This window comes from Lithobates pipiens, unplaced genomic scaffold (assembly GCF_037356315.1).
Source record: "Lithobates pipiens isolate NorthernLeopardFrog02 unplaced genomic scaffold, aLitPip1_a1.2 Scaffold_23, whole genome shotgun sequence".
Classification (NCBI taxonomy): domain Eukaryota; kingdom Metazoa; phylum Chordata; class Amphibia; order Anura; family Ranidae; genus Lithobates; species Lithobates pipiens.
In genome coordinates, this window is record NW_027507785.1 from 57128177 (window position 1) to 57150201 (window position 22025).

Here is a 22025-nt window from a genome sequence, read left to right on the forward strand (position 1 = left end):
ATATAAGCTACAATCTGGTTTAGAACCATTTCACCTCATAAGGCTGGCCTTGTTTATGAGGAGGAGCCGACGGCCTTGTATGAACTTATAACAGGAACATAGTAACATGATCAGTGGCTTTTAGAAGGTTATCTGATAATTGGACCTTATCTTAATTATTTCTATTATCAGATCAACAATGGGTGGCTGAGGTCGTAGCAGGCAACAATGTGTCCTGATGCTTTTGAAGATTTGCATTTTCATGCGAGTGGTTGTGTGTTTACGCTGTCGGGTATAAAAGGAATCTGTCATGTAATGCAGTGCTGCAGGCGCAAGATGGCCCGTGAGCTGTTGTACTAAAGGCAATTACTCTTATGCCGCGTACACACGCACGGAATTTCCGACAACAAATGTTGGCTGTGATCTTGTTGTCGGAAATACCAACCCTGTGTAGGCTCCATCGAACGTTTGCTGTCTGAATTTCCGACGACAAAAACTTGAGCAGGTTCTTAAATTTTTCAACAACAAAACTTGTCAAATTCCGATACACAATTCCGACGCACAAAATTCCGTGCATGCTTGGAATCGAGCAGAAGAGCCGCACTGGTTATTGATCTTCATTTTTCTCGGCTTGTTGAACGTCTTTTACGTCACGGCGTTCTCTACGTTTGGAATTTCCGACAACATTTGTGTGACCGGGTGTAAGCAAGACAAGTTTGAGCCAATATCGGGGATTTTTTTGTCGGAATGTCCGAGCGTGTGTACGCGGCATTACTGCTTGTTTTGGTACCGTCTTTAAAATGTTTGTTTTTACCACCACTTTTTGTCTTGGTGATAACATTTTCCAGGGCGCATCAGCGGAGAGTTACTAAAACTGGTGCAGCTTGGCATAGAAACCAATCGGCTTCCAGGTTTTATTGTCATTGCTGATTGGTTACTATGCAAAGCTGCACCAGATTCTATATGTACCGGTTTTAGTAAATCTTCCCCCATTTACCGTAGGAGGGCACAGTAATAAAACCCGACAAACGTTCTAACAGAGTGTTGCCTTTAGACCCCTTTCACACCACACTGCCCATAGCGTGGGCGGTAAAACGCAGCTATTTTTATCAGTGTTTTACCACCGGATTTGCGGCGCATTTCGGCCACTAGCGAGGCGCTTTTACCACCGCTAGCGGCCGAGAAAGGGTTAAAACCGCTGGCAATACGCCGCAATAGCAGCGTTTTGCCGGCGGTATTACAGCGCTGCCCCATTGATTTCAATGGGGAGCAGCGGTGGAGGAGCGGTAAACACACAGCTCCTTCACCGCTCCAAAGAAGCTGCTGGCAGGACTTTTCCCTGACGTCCTGCCAGCGCACTGCTGCAGTGTGAAAGCCCTCGTGGCTTTCACCCTACAGACAATGGTGCAGCTTTTTTAGGGCGGATTGCAGGCGCTATTGCTAACGCTATAGTGCCTGCAAAACACCCTGGTGTGAAAGGGGTCTTAGATGCACTTTGGATTGAAGCCCTAATTGCCAGCTGAAAGTTGTGGACGGGTTTGCAGCAGGGGAGGGTCTGCTTTCTAATGCCGCGTACACACGGGTGGACTGTATGGCGTACTTAGTCCGTCATACAATCCGACGGACAGTCCGTCATACTTTCGACTGAACGGACTTGACCACACACGGATGCACAAACAGTCCGTCGAAAGCTTGCGCGATGACGTGTACAGCACGTACGACGGGACTAGAAATAGGAAGTCCAATACACAGCAAAGCAACCTTTCGCCGTGTAAATCCTTTCTGAGCATGCGCCATTCTTAGTCCGTCGAACTAGCCTACTGACGAGCGGATTGTCCGCTGAAACCAAAGTACGACGGACAGAATTTCGAAAAATCCGAAATACTTAGTACGCCAGACTGCACGCTGAAAAAGTCAGCTGAAGCCCACACACGAGCGGACTGTCCGCTGAAATGTGTTTCGACGGACTAAGTACGCCATACAGTCCGCCCGTGTGTACGCGGCATAAGCTCTTAGATTGGAGGTGGATTTGCATTGTTGATCTGGCCTTATCTGGAGACATTTTTCAAACTGGTGGGGATGTTAACCACCTCGCGCCCGCCCTATAGCCGAATGACGGCCGTAGAGCAGGCGCGTTCGTCCGGGTGGCCGTCCCTGGACGTCCTATTGTTTACTTCCGCAATGCGCGCCGCCGCGGGCGCGCATCGCAGGAGTTCTGTGTTCGCCGTGTCCCCCAGGGACAGGCAAACACAGATCGCTGTAAACGGCCAATCACAGCGGCCGTTTACAGCGTGATCGGCGTGTCCAATGGGAGATGATCTCATATGTAAACATATGAGATCATCTCTCAGCGCCGCTCTCCCTCCTCACACAGAGTGTGAGAGGGGAGAGATGAACGGCTGCAGTGGCAGCCGTTTGGCAGCCGTTCTGCTTCGCTTTGTAAAAAAAAAAAAAAAGGGCCATCCTCCCCCAGCAGTGCCATCCATCCTCCCCCAGCAGTGCCATCCGCCCCCAGTGCCACCTGCCATTTGTCAACAGTGCCATTTGTCATCAGTGCCACGTATCAGTGCCATTTGTCATCAGTGCCACGTATCAGTGTCACGTGCCATCTGTTCCACCTGTCAGTGTCACGTGCCATCTGTTGTCAGTGTCACGTGTCATCAATGCCACTTATCAGTGCCATCTGTCATCAGTGTCACGTGTCATCGGTGCCATGTATTAGTGCCACCTGTCATCGGTGGCACGTATTAGTGCCACGTATTAGTGCCATCTGTCATCGGTGGCACGTGTCATTGTCCTGGTGCTTCAAAAGTGTAATAAATGGTCAACAAGTTAGATGTTTAATTTATGTTCCTAGAACACATGATGGCGCTACCTGCATGTTGGGCCTCTCTATGTGGCCAGGCTGTGAAAGTCCCACACATGTGGTATTATAATACTCAGGAGGAGTAGCAGAATTTTTTGGGGGGTGTCATTTGTGGTATTCACATGCCATGTGAGAGAAATAACCTATTACAATGACAATTAAAAAAAAAAAAAAAAAAAAAAAAAAAATGAAAAATCTTAATTTTGCAAAGAATTGTGGGAAAAAAATGACAACATCAAAAAGCTCCCCATGCCTCTTACTAAATACCTTGGAATGTCTACTTTCCAAAAAGGGGTCATTTGGGGGGTATTTGTACTTTCCTGACTTGTTCGGGTCACAAGAAGCGAGATAGGCCACCAGTACATCAGATGTGATCAATTTTGTGCGATTCCCACCACAGCTTGTAGACTCTAACTTTCACAAAGACCAAATAATATCCACTAATTTGGGTTATTTTTACCAAAGATATGTAGCAGTATAAATTGTGGCCAAAATTTATGAAGAAAAATTAATTTGCATAATTCTGTCACAGAAACAAAGAAATCTGCGTTTTTTTCGAAATTTTTGGTCTTTTTTCATTTATAGCGCAAAAATTAAAAACCCCAGAGGTGATCAAATACCACCAAAAGAAAGCTCTATTTGTGGGGAAAAAAAAAAAATTCATTTGGGTACAGTGTTGCATGACTGAGTAATTGTCATTCAAAGTGTGAGAGCACCGAAAGCTGAATATTGGTCTGGGCAGAAGGGTGTTTAAGTGCCCAGTAAGCAAGTGGTTAAAGGCTAAAGCTGGTCTTGGATGGGTTTAAATATTCATCATGTGTAGTTGTTCTTGTTTGACAGAGGTCGATCGGGAATGTTAGAACACTTTTGTCGATCAGCAGCTGCAGTCACTGTATTCTCATGGAATAAAATCTCCTAGTGGCGGTGGGGGGTTATTGCTCCAGCCACCTTGCTTTTGTGGCAGGGGGGAGTTTGTTTTTCTTTTCCCTTTCCTTGTTTTTAGACCAGTGTGTTTTACCTTTGTGAAAACCCCTGGGGAAAAAAAAATGAGATTTTGGTCAACTCCTGAAATTTTCATATCTACATCTTGCGGAACATTGATGTGATTGGCAAGCTGTAGATCTAATAATTCTTTAGAAATAGCATTAAACAATAGAATAAACATTAAAACTTACCTCCTTAACATGAAACTTGTGGTTGCTTTTGTTGCATGGATGCTCAATTCTGGGTCAAACTTGAGATGAGCACAGGACTCGGGAGGGAACAGTATTGGGGGGGGGGGGGGGAGGGGTCAGGAGATCACAATATAGTACGGGGGGGGGGGGGAGCAGGAGTTAACAGTATGTGGTGGCGGGAGGGTACCGTGTAGGTACTGGCAGCAGAGGGGGTCTATAAGGTGACATTATGGCAGGAGAGTACAGTACTGGGGGGGGGGGGGCAGGAGTTAACAGTATGTGGTGGCTGGTGGGTACCGTGTAGTATGGGGGGGGGGTGTCTGGAGAGGACAGTATAGTTCTGGGGGGGGGGGGGGGTGGAGAAGGTAGCAGTATGGGGTGGCAGGAGTGTACTGTACTGGGGGGGCAGGAGGTAACAGTATGGGGTGGCTGGAGGGTACAGTACCGGGGGGGGGGCCATGCAGGCGGTAACAGTATGTGATGGCAGCAGAGTACAGTACTGGGGGGGGGGGGGGTTAACAGTATGTGGTGGCTGGTGGGTACCGTGTAGTACTGGGGGGGGGGGGTCTGGAGAGGACAGTATAGTTCTGGGGGGGGGTGCAGAAGGTAACAGTATGGGGTGGCAGGAGAGTACTGGAGGGGGGGGGCAGGAGGTAACAGTATGTGGTGGCTGGAGGGTACCGTGTAGTACTGGGGGGGGGAATCATGAGAACACAGTATAGTTCTGGGGAGGGGGGTGGCAGAGAACAGTACGGGGGGGGGGGGGTGCAGGAGCTAACAGTATGGGGTGGCTGGAGGGTACCGTGTTGTACGGGGGGGGGGGGGGGTACAAGGTAATAGTATGGGTTGGTAGGGGAGTATGGTACTGAGGGGGATGCAGGAGGTAACAGTATGGGATGGCAGGAGATTTTTATGTACCAAGGTTTGGTGCCATTCCATGAGTGTGCGCAATTTTAAAGTGTGACATTTTGGGTATCTATTTACTCTTATTCTTTTAATTCATGAAACCATTTTTTTTTTTCAAAAAAAAAGGCATTTCAAAAATGATTGCACAAAAAGCATGCAAGATAAGAAAAAAGTTGCAATAACCGCCATTTTATTCCCTACGGTGTCTGCTGAAAAAAACAAACCTATGTTTTGGTGTTCTGAATAATTTTCTAGAAAAAAAATTATGATTTTTACATGTAGGAAAGAAGTGCCAGAATAGGCCCGGTATTGAAGTGGTAAAAAAAAAAACATTTTTAACCGCTCCAAATAAGGGTGTTTTTTTCTTTTTAGTATTTCACAATTAATTTTCATTCATTTCCATGCACTGCAGCAGAGTTTGTGGTGTGTTGAAACAGAGCTGATGTGCAGGATGGTAAATGCAGACTTTCTGACAGGTACAGATTTCCATACGTCCAACTTACCCGGAGGCTGTTTTACATGTGAACTGGTTGCATGAAAACCAGTTTTCTGTGTGCCCCGGCAGTGCTTGGCTTTTTTTTTTTTCAAAACAGAAAAACGCAGATCCACGCACAAGTGTTTGCAAGCCCTAACAGAAAAAAAGCTTGGGCATAGAGTATAAACGCAACACTTTTTTTTTTTTTTTTTTTGCCCAGCCTGGTATTTAAAAAAAAAAAAAAAATAATAAAAAGAAAATTCTTTCAGTGGAGATTTACAAAAAATTTTCTATTTTGACCTTGCTGCAGGAATCCCAAGGCTAATACAAAAGAAAAACATCCAATTTATTCTTTAGCTGTAGAATCCTGAGGTTGTGATAACAGCTGCTGTGACCTTCTATTCCAGCAAGGCCTCTGATAAAGGGAGGCATCTGTGAAAATCGCGAGCCTGCTACCAAAATGGAGAATTTTTTTTAATTTTTTTTTTAGAGTTCAGGAAAGGAGAACTATTTTTACTGCGACCTTCCTTAAAGGGGTCTCGGAAGAAACTTTATAGAGAATTTTCATTAACGGCAGAGCGCGGTACTTTTCAGATAACTTCGTCTTCCATTTAAAGCTGAGTGTAGAAAAGGTAGGCGGTAATCTCCTCTCCGGTTCTTTTGGGATAGTAGTTGGTAATGCCGGTTACTTGTAGTTAAACAGTTGATGGGAAACCAGACGTGGCATGTTTTTCATCATTCTGTGTTGTTGATGCCACGAGGCAGGTCGTACGTTGAACGCTGGCTCGTAAGGGAAATGCCAAAGGCAACTGTTAGATTTTTTTTATTTATTAAGGCAACCTGATGGGAAATCGGAATTGCTGACCTTCAGTAAATTTCTATTTGCCTGGCAGCAATACTAAACGTTGGCTTGAATGTTAAAGAAGTACAGCCAAAGCTTCTGTGGATCCCAGGAGTGTAGTTCGTTCTGTGTCATTTTTTTCAGCAGACGGCAGGCTAAATCCCGCTGTCGGCTGATGTCACGGAGTCAGCCCAGGCTGGGGAAATACCATGCTACTGGGCTATTGGTACAGGCCTGTACACACGGTCAGAAAATTAGAAGTTAAAATTTGTCCGATTGTACGATATGACAATTTTCTGATTGTTGGTATAGTGCTTTTGACAGCCGATTCCGAAAAAAAAATTGTGTCTGATGTTAGACCAGGCGCGCCAAACTAAGTGCAGTAACTAAAATCACCATTTAATAAAAAAAAAACAAAGCCGAATGGCTACTCACAAACGCAGAGTGAAGACAGGCATGTAAAGTATAGTTTAGGTGACGGGTACTTCAGCGGTCCGGGTTGCTCTCCAATGCTGAGAACTGGCTGGATGTAATACCATATATAAATAAGTGCAGCGCTTAGTCACCTATATCTATAAGTGAAAATATGCATTTAAAGAAAACAAACAGATGGTATTGGTAAAAAAAGTCCACTAAAATCCAAAATAAGTATAAACAGTCCCAAAATTAATCTTTATGGATCTCAAAGTGGTGCATCTGGGACTTTCTGAAGTTGTCAGATGGCATTCGTGGCAGAATAACTCGCAACCTTCTCAGACCTCAGAATCTCTTGAGAGTGGATTATAAGCAGATTAAAGCAGGTAGGTACTCTTACCAGATGGGTTGGACACATCCACCTTATAGTAGTGTGTCATACGAGCTTATGGGGGGGCTCCAGCCGAATGATGTTTTCCCCTCGGGATTCCTTGCGATCTCCAGATGGAAAAGGTGGATGAAGTTTCTGAACCGTGAGTTGGTGCCAGAAATCTCATAAGGATTCACCATATGGGGGACAAAGCATAAAAAAACGCCTCGCATTGGGAAATACAACCAATGATGGTTTATTGAAAATATTCAAATTCAAACAGGACTAAAAGTCTATAAAAATCACGTGATACATAAAAACAAAATATTTGCAATGTGGGGAGCAGAAAAATGCTGTCCCTACGCGTTTCGACCTCTAAGTCATCAACAGGGGATGTAATACACCAAGTTTGCCTGTAGGATGGCTGATGGTCTGGCCACGGAATCACTGGGTTAATCCTGCACGTCAGAGGGATATAAGACCACTGCGCAAATACAGTGTGAAAAAAGTATTGCAATGACCGCCATTTTATTCTCTAGGGTGCTAAAAAAATTATATAATGTTTGGGGGTTCTAAGTAATTTTTTAGCAAAAAAAATTGTAAACAGAGTTTGAAAAAGAGGCTCGGTCCTTAAGTGGTTATCTTTAGAAAACTGCTTTGACAGACAAAACATTTCCTTGTGTGTGCCTCCACTTTAACTAGAGCCACTATTTAGTGTTTAGTCCTCATGCACACTGTAAACTCAAGTTTTTCCCCTACAGGAGTTTTCAGCATCAAAAATGTATAGCCTCAATTTTGCATGTGCGTTCCCACGTCAGAGGTTAATGCATTCTGTTAATCAGAATTTTGGCCATTTGATTGCTTTAACACGGTAACGTGAGTTAAAGCTTAAAACGTTTGTTAAAGCAGAGGTCCACCCTAAAGTGGACCTTCCGCTCATTGGAACCCCCCCCCCCCCCCCCGGCGCCACAATTGGCACCTTTCAGGGGGGAGTGGGTGCAGATACCTGTACAGTACAGGTATGTGCACCCACTTCCGGCGTAGATTCTGCAGAAGGTACGCCCCTTTCCGCAGAATCTACGCTTCTTTCCGAAGGTCCCCCGCTGCCTGCTGGGAAACACACAGATCCCAGAGACAGCGGGGACCATCCTTATTGCGCAGCGCGACTCGCGCATGCGCAGTAGGGAACCGGGAAATGAACTTCCTGATTCCCATACCCAAGATGGCGGCGGCAGCACCCGAGAGACGATCGAGAGATCGGCTTCGGGTGCCGACATCGCGGGCGCGCTGGGCGGGTAAGTGTCCTTATTTTAAAAGTCAGCAGCTGCAGTATTTGTAGCTGCTGGCTTTTAAAAAAAAAAATAAAAAAATGGCGGACTCCCGCTTTAACCTCCCCCCCCCCCCTCCAAAAAAAAATAATAAAAAAATGGATCCTTCTCCTTTAAAGCATGTTATGACACAGTGCTTGTCCTGTGTCATTTGGCCCCCTGTAACACCTAAAAAAAAAATCCTGGCTGATCTTGCCAGTTTCTCCCCACCCCCCTCTGTAAACTGACCACAGTGTATCATGGCTGCTGATCCCTGACACCCTGCTCAGTTTACATGCCTCCATCAGCAGCAACCTGCTATCTGCTCTCCTCTCTGTCCTGTGCCCTGTATACACCATCAGCACTGCCTCCTATAGCAGTGTCTCCCTCTGTGAATGATTTATGAATGTAAATATCTCTTTTTAGAGCCGAGATTTTGATTCCGTGACTGTCGGCTCTCTCCTCCTCCCCTCCAGACTGACATCAGTGGGGGAAGCTCAGCACCACCCACTGCATCTCGGAGAAAAGGAGAAAGCTGGCCAGTCATGTGATTGCAATCTCAGCAGTGAAATTTAGGTATTTGCAGCATTTCTTTTTTTATAAATCACACACAGAGGGGGGATACTACAACAGGAGGCAGTGCTGATGTTGTATACTGGTTAGAGTGGCTTAACCACTTTAAAAGCTCCTCTCCTGAACACACAAGTGATTTCCTCCCATGCTCGCCTTCAAGACTTCTCCAGAGCCTCTTCCAGCCTCTGGAACTCCCTGCCCCAGTATATCCGATCAGCCCCTACCCTGTCCACCTTTAGGAGATCCCTGAAAACTCATTTATTCAGGGAAGCCTATCCCACACCCACCTGTCTCCGAGCGACCCCCCCATCAAATCATTCTCTGCAGCTATTACCTTTTGTGCAACCCCCTCCCTTTTTAGAATGTAAGCTCTACGAGCCGGGCCCTCCTGTACCTTTTGCATTCAACTGTACTGTAATTGTATTGTCACTCTATACGTTGTAAAGAGCTGCATAAACTGTTGGCGCTAGGGATGCACCGAAATTTCGGCCGCCGAAAAATATCGGCCGAAAATGCCCTTTTCGGCAATTTGCCGAAAGGAAAAAACGGCCGATAATTGAGCCGAAAATGGGGCGGGGCCTGGGGCAAAACTCCGCCCCCCGCCCCGCCCCTGGTGCCTCCCATGATGGGGGTGAATAGCGCAGGACTGATGCAGCCAGTGATGTCCCTCTGCAGTGAAGAGAGCCGTTTGGTTGAATAGAGCGCCGGGAACATCACAGCTAATAGCTGTGTGTTCCCCGTCGTGCGCCGTCACACACAGCCCCTCCCCCTTGTCCGGGGAACTTTGATAGACAGATCACCTGTCCAGATTGGGACCTGCAACACTGTCTGCATCACAGGGGGCAACACTGTCTGCATCACAGGGGGCAACACTGTCTGCATCACAGGGGGCAACACTGTCTGCATCACAGGGGGCAACACTGTCTGCATCTATCTTTTATCAGGTCGCCAGCCTCTGACCACCTCCTGTACCGCGTCGCCAGCCTCTGACCACCTCCTGTACCGCGTCGCCAGCCTCTGACCACCTCCTGTACCGCGTCGCCAGCCTCTGACCACCTCCTGTACCGCGTCGCCAGCCTCTGACCACCTCCTGTACCGCGTCGCCAGCCTCTGACCACCTCCTGTACCGCGTCGCCAGCCTCTGACCACCTCCTGTACCGCGTCGCCAGCCTCTGACCACCTCCTGTACCGCGTCGCCAGCCTCTGACCACCTCCTGTACCGCGTCGCCAGCCTCTGACCACCTCCTGTACCGCGTCGCCAGCCTCTGACCACCTCCTGTACCGCGTCGCCAGCCTCTGACCACCTCCTGTACCGCGTCGCCAGCCTCTGACCATCTCCTGTATAAAAATATTTTTTGAAAACAGTCATTTTCGGTATCGGTGCTGTTTCGTTATCGGTTTCGGTTTTCGGCCTAGTGTATTTTTCATTTTCGGTATCGGTTTCGGCACCAAAAAACCCATTCGGTGCATCCCTAGTTGGCGCTATATAAATCATATATAATAATTTTTTTTTAATTTCTCATTTCTGTCTTTAAACTCCCCTGGCATTAAACTGAAAACTCCAGACACATAGATACATAGGCCAACATGGAGGGTCGCTTACAGGCAAAGAAAATGAAAAGCTCAAAGCGGCTCACACGCCTGTAGGAGCAGCTTCTTTGAGCTGCAGTGTGCATAAAGGCCTTAATCTGCCGTTTCCCTAGGAAGATTTACTCATTCGGATCTCTTCATTTGGGATTTTAGTGTAAACACTGTAGCATAGTCTGCAATGAAATTGCCGAATTTGACTTTTGCTTCAGTGGATGATGGCATTAACATAAACATGTTGCTTTACTCGGGTGGGCCCAGCAGGTAGAGAAAACAGAAATAAAAGGCCTATCACACTGGCTTGTTAAAGGTCACTGGATTTGAAAATCCATATAGCCGTTTTCCTGTACAAGGAAATATCATTAAATCGGTGCATTCTGAACTATAGAAATCTTTTACTGGCAGCAAATATCGTTTTATGACCCCAGGGAAGGCGCACTTTAATCTGCAGTTACTTTGCAAACAGTAGCAGTGGGAGTTTACAATCGTATGTGGATTTGTGAATGGGGTTGGGTTCAGTTCATGGGAGAATCCATGAACCCAGCCTGATATCAACAAACCCGGAACAGCCCTAAACTAAGGATGAGCTCAGGTGTGTTCGCAAACAGCAGGTGCGTCGCCCTTCACGAATTCGGCACTGCACCTACTTCCTCAGAGATGTAGCTGTACCCTTCACCCCAGTACCGTTTTTTTTTTTTTAGAGCTGGCAGTCAGCTTTCTGGTGATATCAACCGATGCGGCTCAGCAGCCGCTTGGCCAATATCACGAACAGCGAGAGGGGAGCTCCCCCCGCTGTTCCTCCATGGTCTCCCGTCCCACTGGGAGACCCAAGCGACCAGCCGGCACATCCGGTGGCTGGCCAGAGTCCTGAACAAAGCTGGAATCCACTTTGATCGGGTCTCCGATGTAACCTGGAAGTGATGTCACAACGTCACTTCCTGGTTTACTCGGCTTCCAATGGTGACTATTTATAAAAAGCCAGAGTATTTCAAAACAAAGATTTTGTCATTTTTTGAATACTTTTAAGTGCAAGGGGGAGGGATTTGGGGTATTTTAGACCCTAGATCCCTCCATAAAGTGTACCGGTCACCACCTATTACTGTCACAAGGGATGTTTACATTCCTTGTGACAGCAATAAAAGTGGTCAGATTTTTTTTTTTTTTTTTTTAAGAGACCGTGTAAAAAAAAAAAATCAAACAAATAAGAAAAAAATGAAGAAAAATTTAAAGCGCCCCAAAGAAACACATGCGTAAGTCGCGCGTGAAAATGTAAACGGTGGTCAAATCACGTGAGGTTTCGCCACGATCTTCAGACTGAGCAATAATTCTAGCAAAAGTCCTCTGTAGCTCTAAACTGGTAACTTTAAAAATAAACAAATATGCAAGTGTTGCCTATGAAGATTTGTAAGTACCATAGTTTGTCACCATTCCACGAGTGTGTAATTTTTAACCGTAACTTGTTTGGTATCTATTTACTCATCTTTCACAATATACAAAAAAAAAAAAAATTTGGCTAATTTTACTGTGTGTGTGTGTGTGTATGTGTGTGTGTATATATATATATATATATATATATATATATATATATATATATATATATATATATATATATATATATATATATACACAATTTTTTTTTTTATTCAGTGAAGTGTACTTTTTCCAAAAATATTGCGCTTGAAGGACCGTTGCGCAAATACCACGTGACATAAAATATTGCATTGACCGCCAATTTATTCTCCAGAGTCTTTGCTAGAAAATTACTTAGAACCCCCAAACGTTATATATATATTTTTAGCAAACAAAAACTGATTTTAACTTGTAAACAACTGGGCTTGGTCTACCTGTCTGGGCAAAGTTAGGGGGGTTGTACCACAAGTTTCTGCGAGAACTTTTATGTTGTATTGTTTTTTTTTTTTTTCTGTAGTGTACCGGTGTTATGACATATACAATCCGGCCATTGAAAAGTGTCTGCCCCGTACTGCGCAGGCGCAACGCTTCCACAGTACAGAGCAGAAGGAGATTCGGAAAATCTCCAAAGATGAACGGCTCCTGCGCCGTGACTCCAGGTGCAAGCCCCGCCATCCAAGTGGCCATAGGGCTGCACATATTAGAGGGCCCCTCGCTTCGCTCGCCACGCTAGGGGCACGGCCTTGCTTCGCTCAGCTCTTTTTATTCTAACTCTGTCCACTTGGATGGTGGGGCTAGAACCTGGACTCACAGCGCAGGCGCCGTTTATCTTTGGCTATTTTTGGAATCTGCTTGTCATGTGTACTGCGCATGCGCAGTACACAGCGGACACTATCCGACAGGACACCGGCAAGTTTGTGGCCGGTTGCAGCCCACGTTGTGTGGCTTGTTATAATATGTATTGTATAAAACAAAAAAATAGGCTTGGTCCAGAAGTGGTTAAAGGGGAAACTCGATGACCTGAGCCGTGACTATCACATCCTGATGCATATGACAGTCCTCAACCGGCTGCTAAGAGTTAATATACTGGCCGGGGTTGCTGGCTGCTATCAATGACCAAATAATATGGTTGCAATTTGAAACAAGCCTGTGGAGGTCCAGTTAGTCCCCCGTCTTCACACAATAGAACAGTGAGGAAGATCGCTGTACTAACCTTGGATTGTTAGCACAGGATCTCCTCCTGAGCTCTTCAGTGTTGTTGTTTTTTTCCCCAGCCCGCTGCGTTGAACGAAAAAAAATGAAGTGTAACTTCTGATCCCAGATGGACTGTCAGATCCATCTTGCTGCTTGAAAGTAAATAGCCTGAAAATAACATTATTTGTTGACCAACTTTGCACACCTCCGTGAAATCCATATTGCGGCTCGGAGGAGAATCCCCTGCTCTCCCGCTTACATATGGTGTAATCTAGAACAAATTCTTTTGCGTTTTTAAAAAGGGAAGCGGTTAGAGCCGTCACTAGTGACAGATGAGATTTGGCAGTTCTTTTATTACCAATAAGCAGATCTTTTCAGAATACAAATGGGGATAAATCTGCCTGAGCAAGCACTTGCTCAGATTTTCTTTTTTTTTTTTCAAGCCTGACGGAGATGGCAGCCATTCTTTCCTCCTTGACATTTTTTTTATAAAGAATTGCAAAAGCCCTGACCCGCTCGCAGGGATGTTTTCCAGCAAGTTGGAAGATCTTCAGTGAGATAACGAGCATTTCTAACAGCTTGAGGTCCTCGCTGTCACCCCTAGAAGATTTATCACGTGCATCGCTCAAGATGAGCATGGCTTTTATCCTGCCAGCAATGCCCAGACTTAAAGTGATGCTGCAAATTAAGAAATTAAATGCCAAGTGTGAATAAAAAAAGAAATATAACAATAAATGCACATCTTTTTGCAGAAAAAAGTGCGCTTTTTTTTTTTTTCCTACAGGAGCCGGAATGCACCCTGGATTAATGGATTCCAGTTGCAATGTTGGGCTACTGCAAACACTTCTAGCCCTCTGCACCATGCGGGCATTCAGTTGCAGAGCTGGAGGGTTGTGTAAATGCTGTCACTGGCCGAGGTGACATTTGCACCATGTTATACCCTAAATACAGATGTAACATGCTTTAAAAGGTGAATTTGGAACTATGGGCAGTCTGTATCTAGCATTAAAGTAATACTAAATGCACAATGTTTAAAGAGGAAGTAAACCCTGATGAGTTTACTTCCTCTTTCATTCCCTGCAAAGGTAAAGCATAATGGACTACTGTGCATCGCATACTACCCCATTATGTGTCGCTTACCTGACACAGGAGCCAGCGAAGTCACCGCTGTCCCTTCTCGGTGGGGTCTCGGTGCTGCGCCGCTGTCATTCGGCAAAGCCGCGATGACGTCACTCCCACGCCTGCGCACGGGAGCCGACACGTGCGGCATCTCCGTCGTTGACGGTGCCTGCGCTGTAGACAGCGGTGCCTGTCTTCGGGCAAATATCTCCTAAACCGTGTAGGTTTAGGAGATATTTCTTGGACCTACAGGTAAGCCTTAATCTAGGCTTACCTGTAGGTCAAAGTGTGTTGTAAGGGTTTACAACCACTTTAATTTACATTGTCCTCTTTCTGTATATGGATGATGGCACTGTAATTATTGGAATAAAGAAAAACATCAAAGTTCCTTCTAATGGATATAGAGCGGTCACATGACCCAGCTCTTTCCCAGCCTGTCTGCAGGGAAACATGAGCAGGAGGAGCTTCTAATCGGCTGCTGGTCATGTGCAAAAAAAAAAAAAAAAAACAGCTTTTGAAATAGAGTAAAAATAAATGATTAATAAACCATTTTTAAATTGGCATGCAAATATATTTGTAATTAACCGCTTGCTGACCAGCCACCGTAATTTTACTGCAGCAGGTTGGCACGATCTGTCATAGCTATACGTTGGATCGGGATTGCAGGCTCGCACGGGAGTGCCGATGGTCGCGATGACCGCTGTGCACGAGACGCAGAACAGGGACGTGTGTGTAAACGCACATTACCTGTTCTCCCCTGTGAGGAGAGACAGATCCTGTGTTCCTAATGGCTAGGAACCACAATCTGTCTCCTCTAGGTCAGTCCCCTCCCCCTTCAGTTAGAAACGCGTAGCAAGGAACACAGTTAACCCCTTGATTGCCCCCTAGTGTTAACCTCTTCCCTGCCAGTGACATTTTTACAGTAATCGGTGCATTTTTATAGCATTGATCACTGTATAAATGCCAATGGTCCCAAAAATGTCAAGTGTCCGACATAATGTCGCAGCCACGATAAAAATCGCAGATCACCGCCATTAATAGTAAAAAAATAAATAATAAAAATGCTACAAATCTTTCCCCTATTTTGTAGACTCTATAACTTTTGCGCAAACCAAAACAATATATATATATATATATATATATATATATATATATATATATATATATATATATATATATATATATATATATATATATATATATATATATATATATATATATATAATATATTTTTTTTTTTTTTTTTTTTGTTTGTTTATAGCGCAAACAAAAAAAAAAGCAGAGGCAGTCGCACTACTGCACAATTGTCAGTTAAAGCGACGCAGTGCTGAATCACAAAAATGGCCTGGTCATTCAGCAGTCAAATCTTCCGGGGCTGAAGTGGTTATATATATATATATATATATATATATATATATATATATAATATTTAGCAGTAACATGGTGTGGATGGATTTCTGCCAGTCCAGCTTGTGTCTTGGAATAAGAGGGAGGTGAAGCCTCCATCACTCTACATGTAATATATCCCACCCTCCATTGTGTTTAGCTGGTTAGTGGGCATGGAGGAGGGAGGGAGAGAGCTTTCATTTACCACTGTGTATGCACCCACGTGTGGCTATAGTCATATGGGCTGCTCAGATGTGATGGGGAGGAAATGCTCAGCACAGAAACTGAAAACTTTGCATGTGCAGAGCTGCCACCACTGCTCTGCAAATTTCCTAGCTTTACTGGGGACATGGACAGAAGGGGGAGATGGCGATCTGCAGGATCAAGCAGGTTTTTTGCATAATACAGAAAAGAATCTCATAGAATGAACCACATGCAATACAACATTTATTGATGGTTGGTTTTTATGTTGGTTTAGTGACTTTTAACACTGCAGTTTTTGTTTGAGTCAACCTGTAACAATTTGTTACCTGTTGGTCTTGCTAGTATGTTTATTTTCCACTTCCTTTACCAGGGTTGCAACGCTGTTTGATCTCCAGTGAATGTCACGGCAGTGTTGTTGGTTTTGTCCCAGCCGTGTAACCAATATTTGTGGTAAACAGCTCGGCCTTCTACAGGACGTGACGATCAGCACATCATCTATTAGTAAGCTCAGCTGGTAACAATAATATGATATGTTACTTTGGGGACTCAGAAATGCAACTGCTTTGTTAAACCAAGCGAAGAGCTGCATAATTTAAATTTTTATTTTGTAAAGAATTTCGCTTAAAATGCCCACAAGCGGCTTTTAAATGTATGTGTATAAGTAGTGATGCTGTTCTGTTGGTTACCCGTCAGTTTAATCGGTTCAGCATCATTTCTTATACACTTATTGGTCATGGATTCACCCGTCGGTGTTTGCAGCAGTTGACCTACACATTGTTTTTTCCCACTTCCAGTGACAGCTCCGGAGTGTCCCTGTACCGGTCTGGTTTTTAAATTTAGCCATGCAGTGGGGTTCCTCCTGCACTTGCATGGGTTAAATCATCCATTGGCTAGGGGTGAGGGGGCAGGAAGAAGTACAGATACGTGTCCTGTTACTTCCCCCTTTTAGTTTGATCCGTTCCCTGCTGTCTCTTCCCTTTGCTCCAGACAAGGCGCAGCAGTCTAATGTAGTAATAAAATGCAGGACAAGGATTGTACAGGTTGACCGCAAAGACCTGCCCACATTCCGGAGCATTGGGCAGTGGAGAAGAGCTCAAACACTTGGACTTTAAATGGCATAAAATGTTTAAACCTGTTATACTTGCCTGCTCTGTGCAGAGGTTTTGCACAGAGCAGCCCGGATCCTCCTTTCCTCGGGTCCCTCTTCACTGCAGCTTTGTCCATTCAGACACGGAGCTGCTGTTTGACCCCGCCCCATCTCTCTCTTGATTGGCTGATACAGCAGCGGCGCTGTTAGCTCCCGCAGGTGTCAGTCAGTTAGCCAATCAGGAGGCTGGGTCTTGGACGGCTAAGGCACTCGTGGACATTTCTCTATGCAGATGGGGTCAGGTAAGTATTAGGGGGTTCTGGGGAGGCTGCTGCACACGATTTTTATTTTAATGCATTAAGAGAAAACTTCTGCCTTTACACCTCCTTTAAAGGTCAACTCCCCTTTTGTTGGGGGGGGGGGGGGTCAGTGTCAGAAAGGAAATATTGCGTATATAGTTGTGGCACAAGTCATGCTGTAATTGAATGTTAAAAATTTACCTTTTCTCAATCTGCAGAGCTGTAATTTTCTGTAAAATGCAATATGGCAACCTGGGTGTGTTCTGTAAACAGATGGTATACAGATCCCCCCCAATGCCATTTCCTGCTTGTGTGCTCGGCTCTGATTTTCCTGGAAGTCTGCACTAAGATACACATCAGATTTTGGGCAGCCTTTGCGGCAAAAGTCCTTCTTGGTGAGACGCTCTCAAAAGGATATTGCATCTAACGTGATGCTGACCCTGCCTCTATCCTCGTTGGAGCCCTGCAGGTGCAGCAGATTGATAATTATAAAATGACTCCCATGCAGGTTAATGCTACAAGTACACATGGTCACCGACCAACAAATGGCTATTTCTTCAGAATGACCGGTGGAAATCTGCAACAAACTTTGTTAAAAATCCCAGAAATGTACATAGATCACCCAGAGGGGAAGGTTTTCCGCAAGAAAAGTAAAGTTACCTTTTTAAAATTGACACTTCATTCTCTACATAAGCATTACGCATAATCTGGACACAATGTTTCCTTTTTGTTCTATGCTTTTCTGTTTGTTTGTTTTTTTTTGTTTTTTGTTTTTTTTTCCTCCCTTGTCATTTTGTGAGCATGGAGTATTGAACACGACTTGTCCTATCTTTCTTTAGAACTTTCAGTAAAACACTTTGAACCTAAACTAGAATAAAATTCCGGATGAAGTGGATAAATATTTTGAATGCCTTTAGGATGTTCACGTGTTTTAAGGCAACGCTGGATATTAAAGGAAATTAAAGGTGCTTTATGTTTTTTCTTTTTATTAGTGTGTGCGGAAGCCTTTAATCCAGATGAGGAGGATGACGACACAGAACCTCGGGTAATGAACATCTATTCATAATGTAGCATGAGCCTACGGCTTTATCGCGCTTTATTCACACCTAAAAACTATGAATGTTTTATGTAGGTTTGTTTTCTATTTTCTTTTTCCTTGTCCTAGAACAGCGGGACAAAGCTTATCATAGTCTAGCAAAAAATGAGTCTGTGCTAAAGAGCCTAAGAGTTGGTGTGGCCAAAGCATGGGTGTGGCTGGTGGCTATTAAAGTGGAAGTAAACCCATCGATTTAAACCGTTAAAAAAAAAAAAAAAAAAAAAAAGGCATGCCGGGAATGCTAACTGCACATTGGCTGTGCTCTCAGCCAAACTATCAAACCATCCAATGGCTGGTGTCATAACGAATCACATGTGCAGCACCGTAGCAGTGGAAGATTAAACGGAGGCAAAGATGCCAGCTTCCTTGGCTGAAAATGATAAGGGAGTTTACTTCCGCTTTAAAATGTAACTACTAAAGATAGAATTGCTGTCTAATATTACTTTAGTGTGCCCCAGAGTCAAATGCTGCAAACCCAAAAACAGTAAAATTAAAAAAAAATAAAAAATTTTGCTCCATTCCAGACCAAACTTCACTACTTATGTGCTTAAAAGATAAGATCACCTTTAGGAAACTGTTACATATTCAACTCATTTTTAGGGTGGAACATACAATATGTTCCCGCTCCTGCAGCTCTGCCCCGCCCCTTTCTGACAGGGGACTGGGGATCTTCTCCCCACACCTGTTGTCAGTTTGAAAACAGTACGTCTGTGCAGAGCTCCACCTTCACGGCTGCATTATTCATTCACAGGGCTCTGTGCCTCTTCCTCTTCGGGACCGATGTCCCTTGCACATAAGCCGGTGATCAGCTTTTTTTTTTCTCCTCACGCTGTCAGCGTCAGGGAAAAAAAGATTACTGACCTTTTGTTTACATCATGTGATCAGCTGTCATTGGCTGTGATCACTCAAGTCTCAGTGACTCAGTGATCACAGCTCGCACCAAGGTGAAGTCGTCTTGTGGCGGCCTCCCGGAAATTCAGGTCCGCGCTTGTGGCCGTCATTCTGCTATAGCGCGGACACCAAGAGGTTAAAAATAGGTAATGTTGATTTTGAGTTTAGTTCAGCTTTAACCATCTCGCCGTATTGTCGATTAACGGGTGGGCGGCGGCTCTGTCTCGTTCTGGGACAACGTTATATGTTGTCCCACTCACCATGCTTGCGTGTTGATGGGTGGTGCGCTGTGTCCCTGGGACGTGGCGCATCACTGTTCTCGGTAAAGAGCAGTTGTGTCCAATCGCAGCTGCTCACGTAACAAGAATATGCCAGTTATCGGCATTCCTTTTCTCACACTGAACAGCGTATGAGGACAGGAAAGCTAATCAGCGGCATTTCCTCACGAGAGATCTGCACATATAATCAGTGCCCTGATGATCCGTGCAGCCCCAGCAGTGCCTATTAGTGCCATCAGTACTATCAAAGGTGCAGCCCATCAGTGCAGCCTAGAGCTGCATGATTAATCGTTTAAAAAAAAAAAATTCACAATCTCGATGCAACCTCCCTCAATTGTATAATCCGCTTCTTTTCAATAGATCAATAGAATGATCTTTGGTCTGCAAATGAGGACAGTTTAACCACTTAAAGACTACGCCTTTTTTGTACGCTTGTTGCTTATAAGTTAAATTTTCTTTGCTGGAAAATTACTTGTAACCCCCAGTGGGGATGGTTTCAATATTTTATACCTACCGTATTTGCGCAGCGGTCTTTCAAATGCAATTTTATGGGGGGAGAAATATACACTTCAATTAAGAAAAAAACAAAACATAAAGTTAGCCCAATTTTTTTGGTATAATGTGAAAAGATGTTACTCCAAGAATCGTGTTTTTGTATTCTAAGCAAAAAAATCCGGAATCGGGCAGCTCTTGTGCAAACTCTGTGCTCATCATTGAAGGAGAAACATTACTTATTTACTTTTATTCTTTGCTGATTGTCTCTTGGCGATGTTTTCTGCTTTGTTTATATATTTTATGTTTTTAGTCGCAGCGCAGTATATACCCACTTTTTTTCCATTACTTATTTACAAACTTGTATAACAAACTAAAACTTTTTTTATTTTCCAAAAATTTTTTTTTGCATTTATTTTTTTTTAATCATTTTTTTTAAACCCACTGGTGATTAAATACCACCAAAAGAAAGCTCTGTCTATAGAAAATTATAAAAATGTTGTTTGGGTACAGCGTTTCATGACGCAATTGTCATTTAAAGTGTAACCGCTCTGAAAGCTTGCCTAATGGGCACTTTTACCTCCTTCCTGCCCAGGCCAATTGGCAAGTACTTAAAGAGGAAGTAAACCCTGATGGGTTTACTTCCTCTTTTTTTCCCTGCAAAGGTAAAGCATAATGGACTACTATGCATCGCATAGTAGCTCATTATGTGTCACTTACCTGACACAGGAGCCAGCGAAGTCGCCGCTGTCCCCTGTAGTCCGCCGCATCCATGTTGCTGGTGGCGTCTCGCAGCTCCGACGAATCACGGGAGTCGCATGCGCACGGGAGTCGCGTCTCGCAGCTCCGCCGCTGCCATATGGCGAAGCCGCGATGATGTCACTCCCGCGCATGCGCACGGGAGTCGACAAATTAGGCAAATCCATTCTTGGATTTGCCGCATTTAGTGCGCCTGCGCGCCGCTGTCTACGGCGCATGCGCCGTAGACAGCGGTGCCCATTTTCGGGCAAATATCTCCTAAACCATATAGGTTTAGGAGATATTGCTTGGACCTACAGGTAAGCCTTAATCTAGGCTTACCTATAGGTCCAAGTTGTTTGGAAGGGTTTACTTCCTCTTTAAAGTGGTTGTAAACCCTTACAAACCACTTTGACCTACAGGTAAGCCTAGATTAAGGCTTACCTGTAGGTCCAGGAAATATCTCCTAAACCTACACGGTTTAGGAGATATTTACCTGAAGACAGCCACCGCTGTCTACGGCGAATGCACTGTAGACAGCGGCGCAGGCGCACTGGGTAAGCTGCAGATCGCGGCGATATGCCGCGAGTGTCGGCTGCTCTGGCGAATCACAGCGCCGGAGCAGTGAGACCCACCAAGAAGATGGACGCTCTGAACTACAGGGGACAGCGGTGACATCGCTGGCTCCTGTGTCAGGTAAGTGACACATAATGGGGTAGTATGCAAAGCATAGTGGTCCATTATGCTTTACCTTTGCAGGGAATCAAAGAGGAAGTAAACTCATCAGGGTTTACTTCCTCTTTAAGATGCTGCGTGGCCTTAGGTTTGTGTCATATCTAAGTGTTGGCCAGTGTATTCCTTGATCCTCTAAGGCAGGGATATGCAATTATTGGACCTCCAGCTTTTGCAGAACTACAAGTCCCATGATGCATAGCAAGAGTCTGGCAGCCACAAGTATGACACCCAGAGGCAGAGGCATGATGGGACTTGTAGTTTTGCAACAGCTGGAGGTCCGCTAATTGCATATCCCTGGCCTAAGGCCTCCTGTACTCTGCTGCTGGTAAACTGACCTTTTAGAAGCAGTTGGGCGTTTTTTTTGTTTTTTTGTTTTTTATAGCTGCCCCTGAACTCTTCTGTTATCTTATCAGTACATGTCAAAGGGTAGTTTATAGTCATTTCTAGGCAGTTGCGTTTTTAGAGGCTTTTTTAGAACCCCAAAAAATGCGTTCAGAAGCTGAATCTAGAGGCATTTTAAATGCCAAACACGGCTACCCACGTTTTAGGCGCGGTTTCATCTAGTAGTGTTTTTAAAGGGAGACATTTTATTACTTTTGAGCC

The 22025-nt window shown here is 44.7% G+C and overlaps 1 protein-coding gene across 1 annotated transcript in view; it reads left to right on the forward strand.

The window, feature by feature from the left end:
• The window catches only part of PRKAR2A (protein kinase cAMP-dependent type II regulatory subunit alpha), a 122739-nt gene that overhangs the window by 52232 nt on the left and 48482 nt on the right, over positions 1 to 22025 (forward strand). Inside the window, exon 3 of the mRNA XM_077451687.1 lies at positions 18185 to 18237. Coding sequence (XP_077307813.1) covers positions 18185 to 18237 — 53 coding nt within the window. The remainder of the gene's footprint in view (positions 1 to 18184; positions 18238 to 22025) is intronic.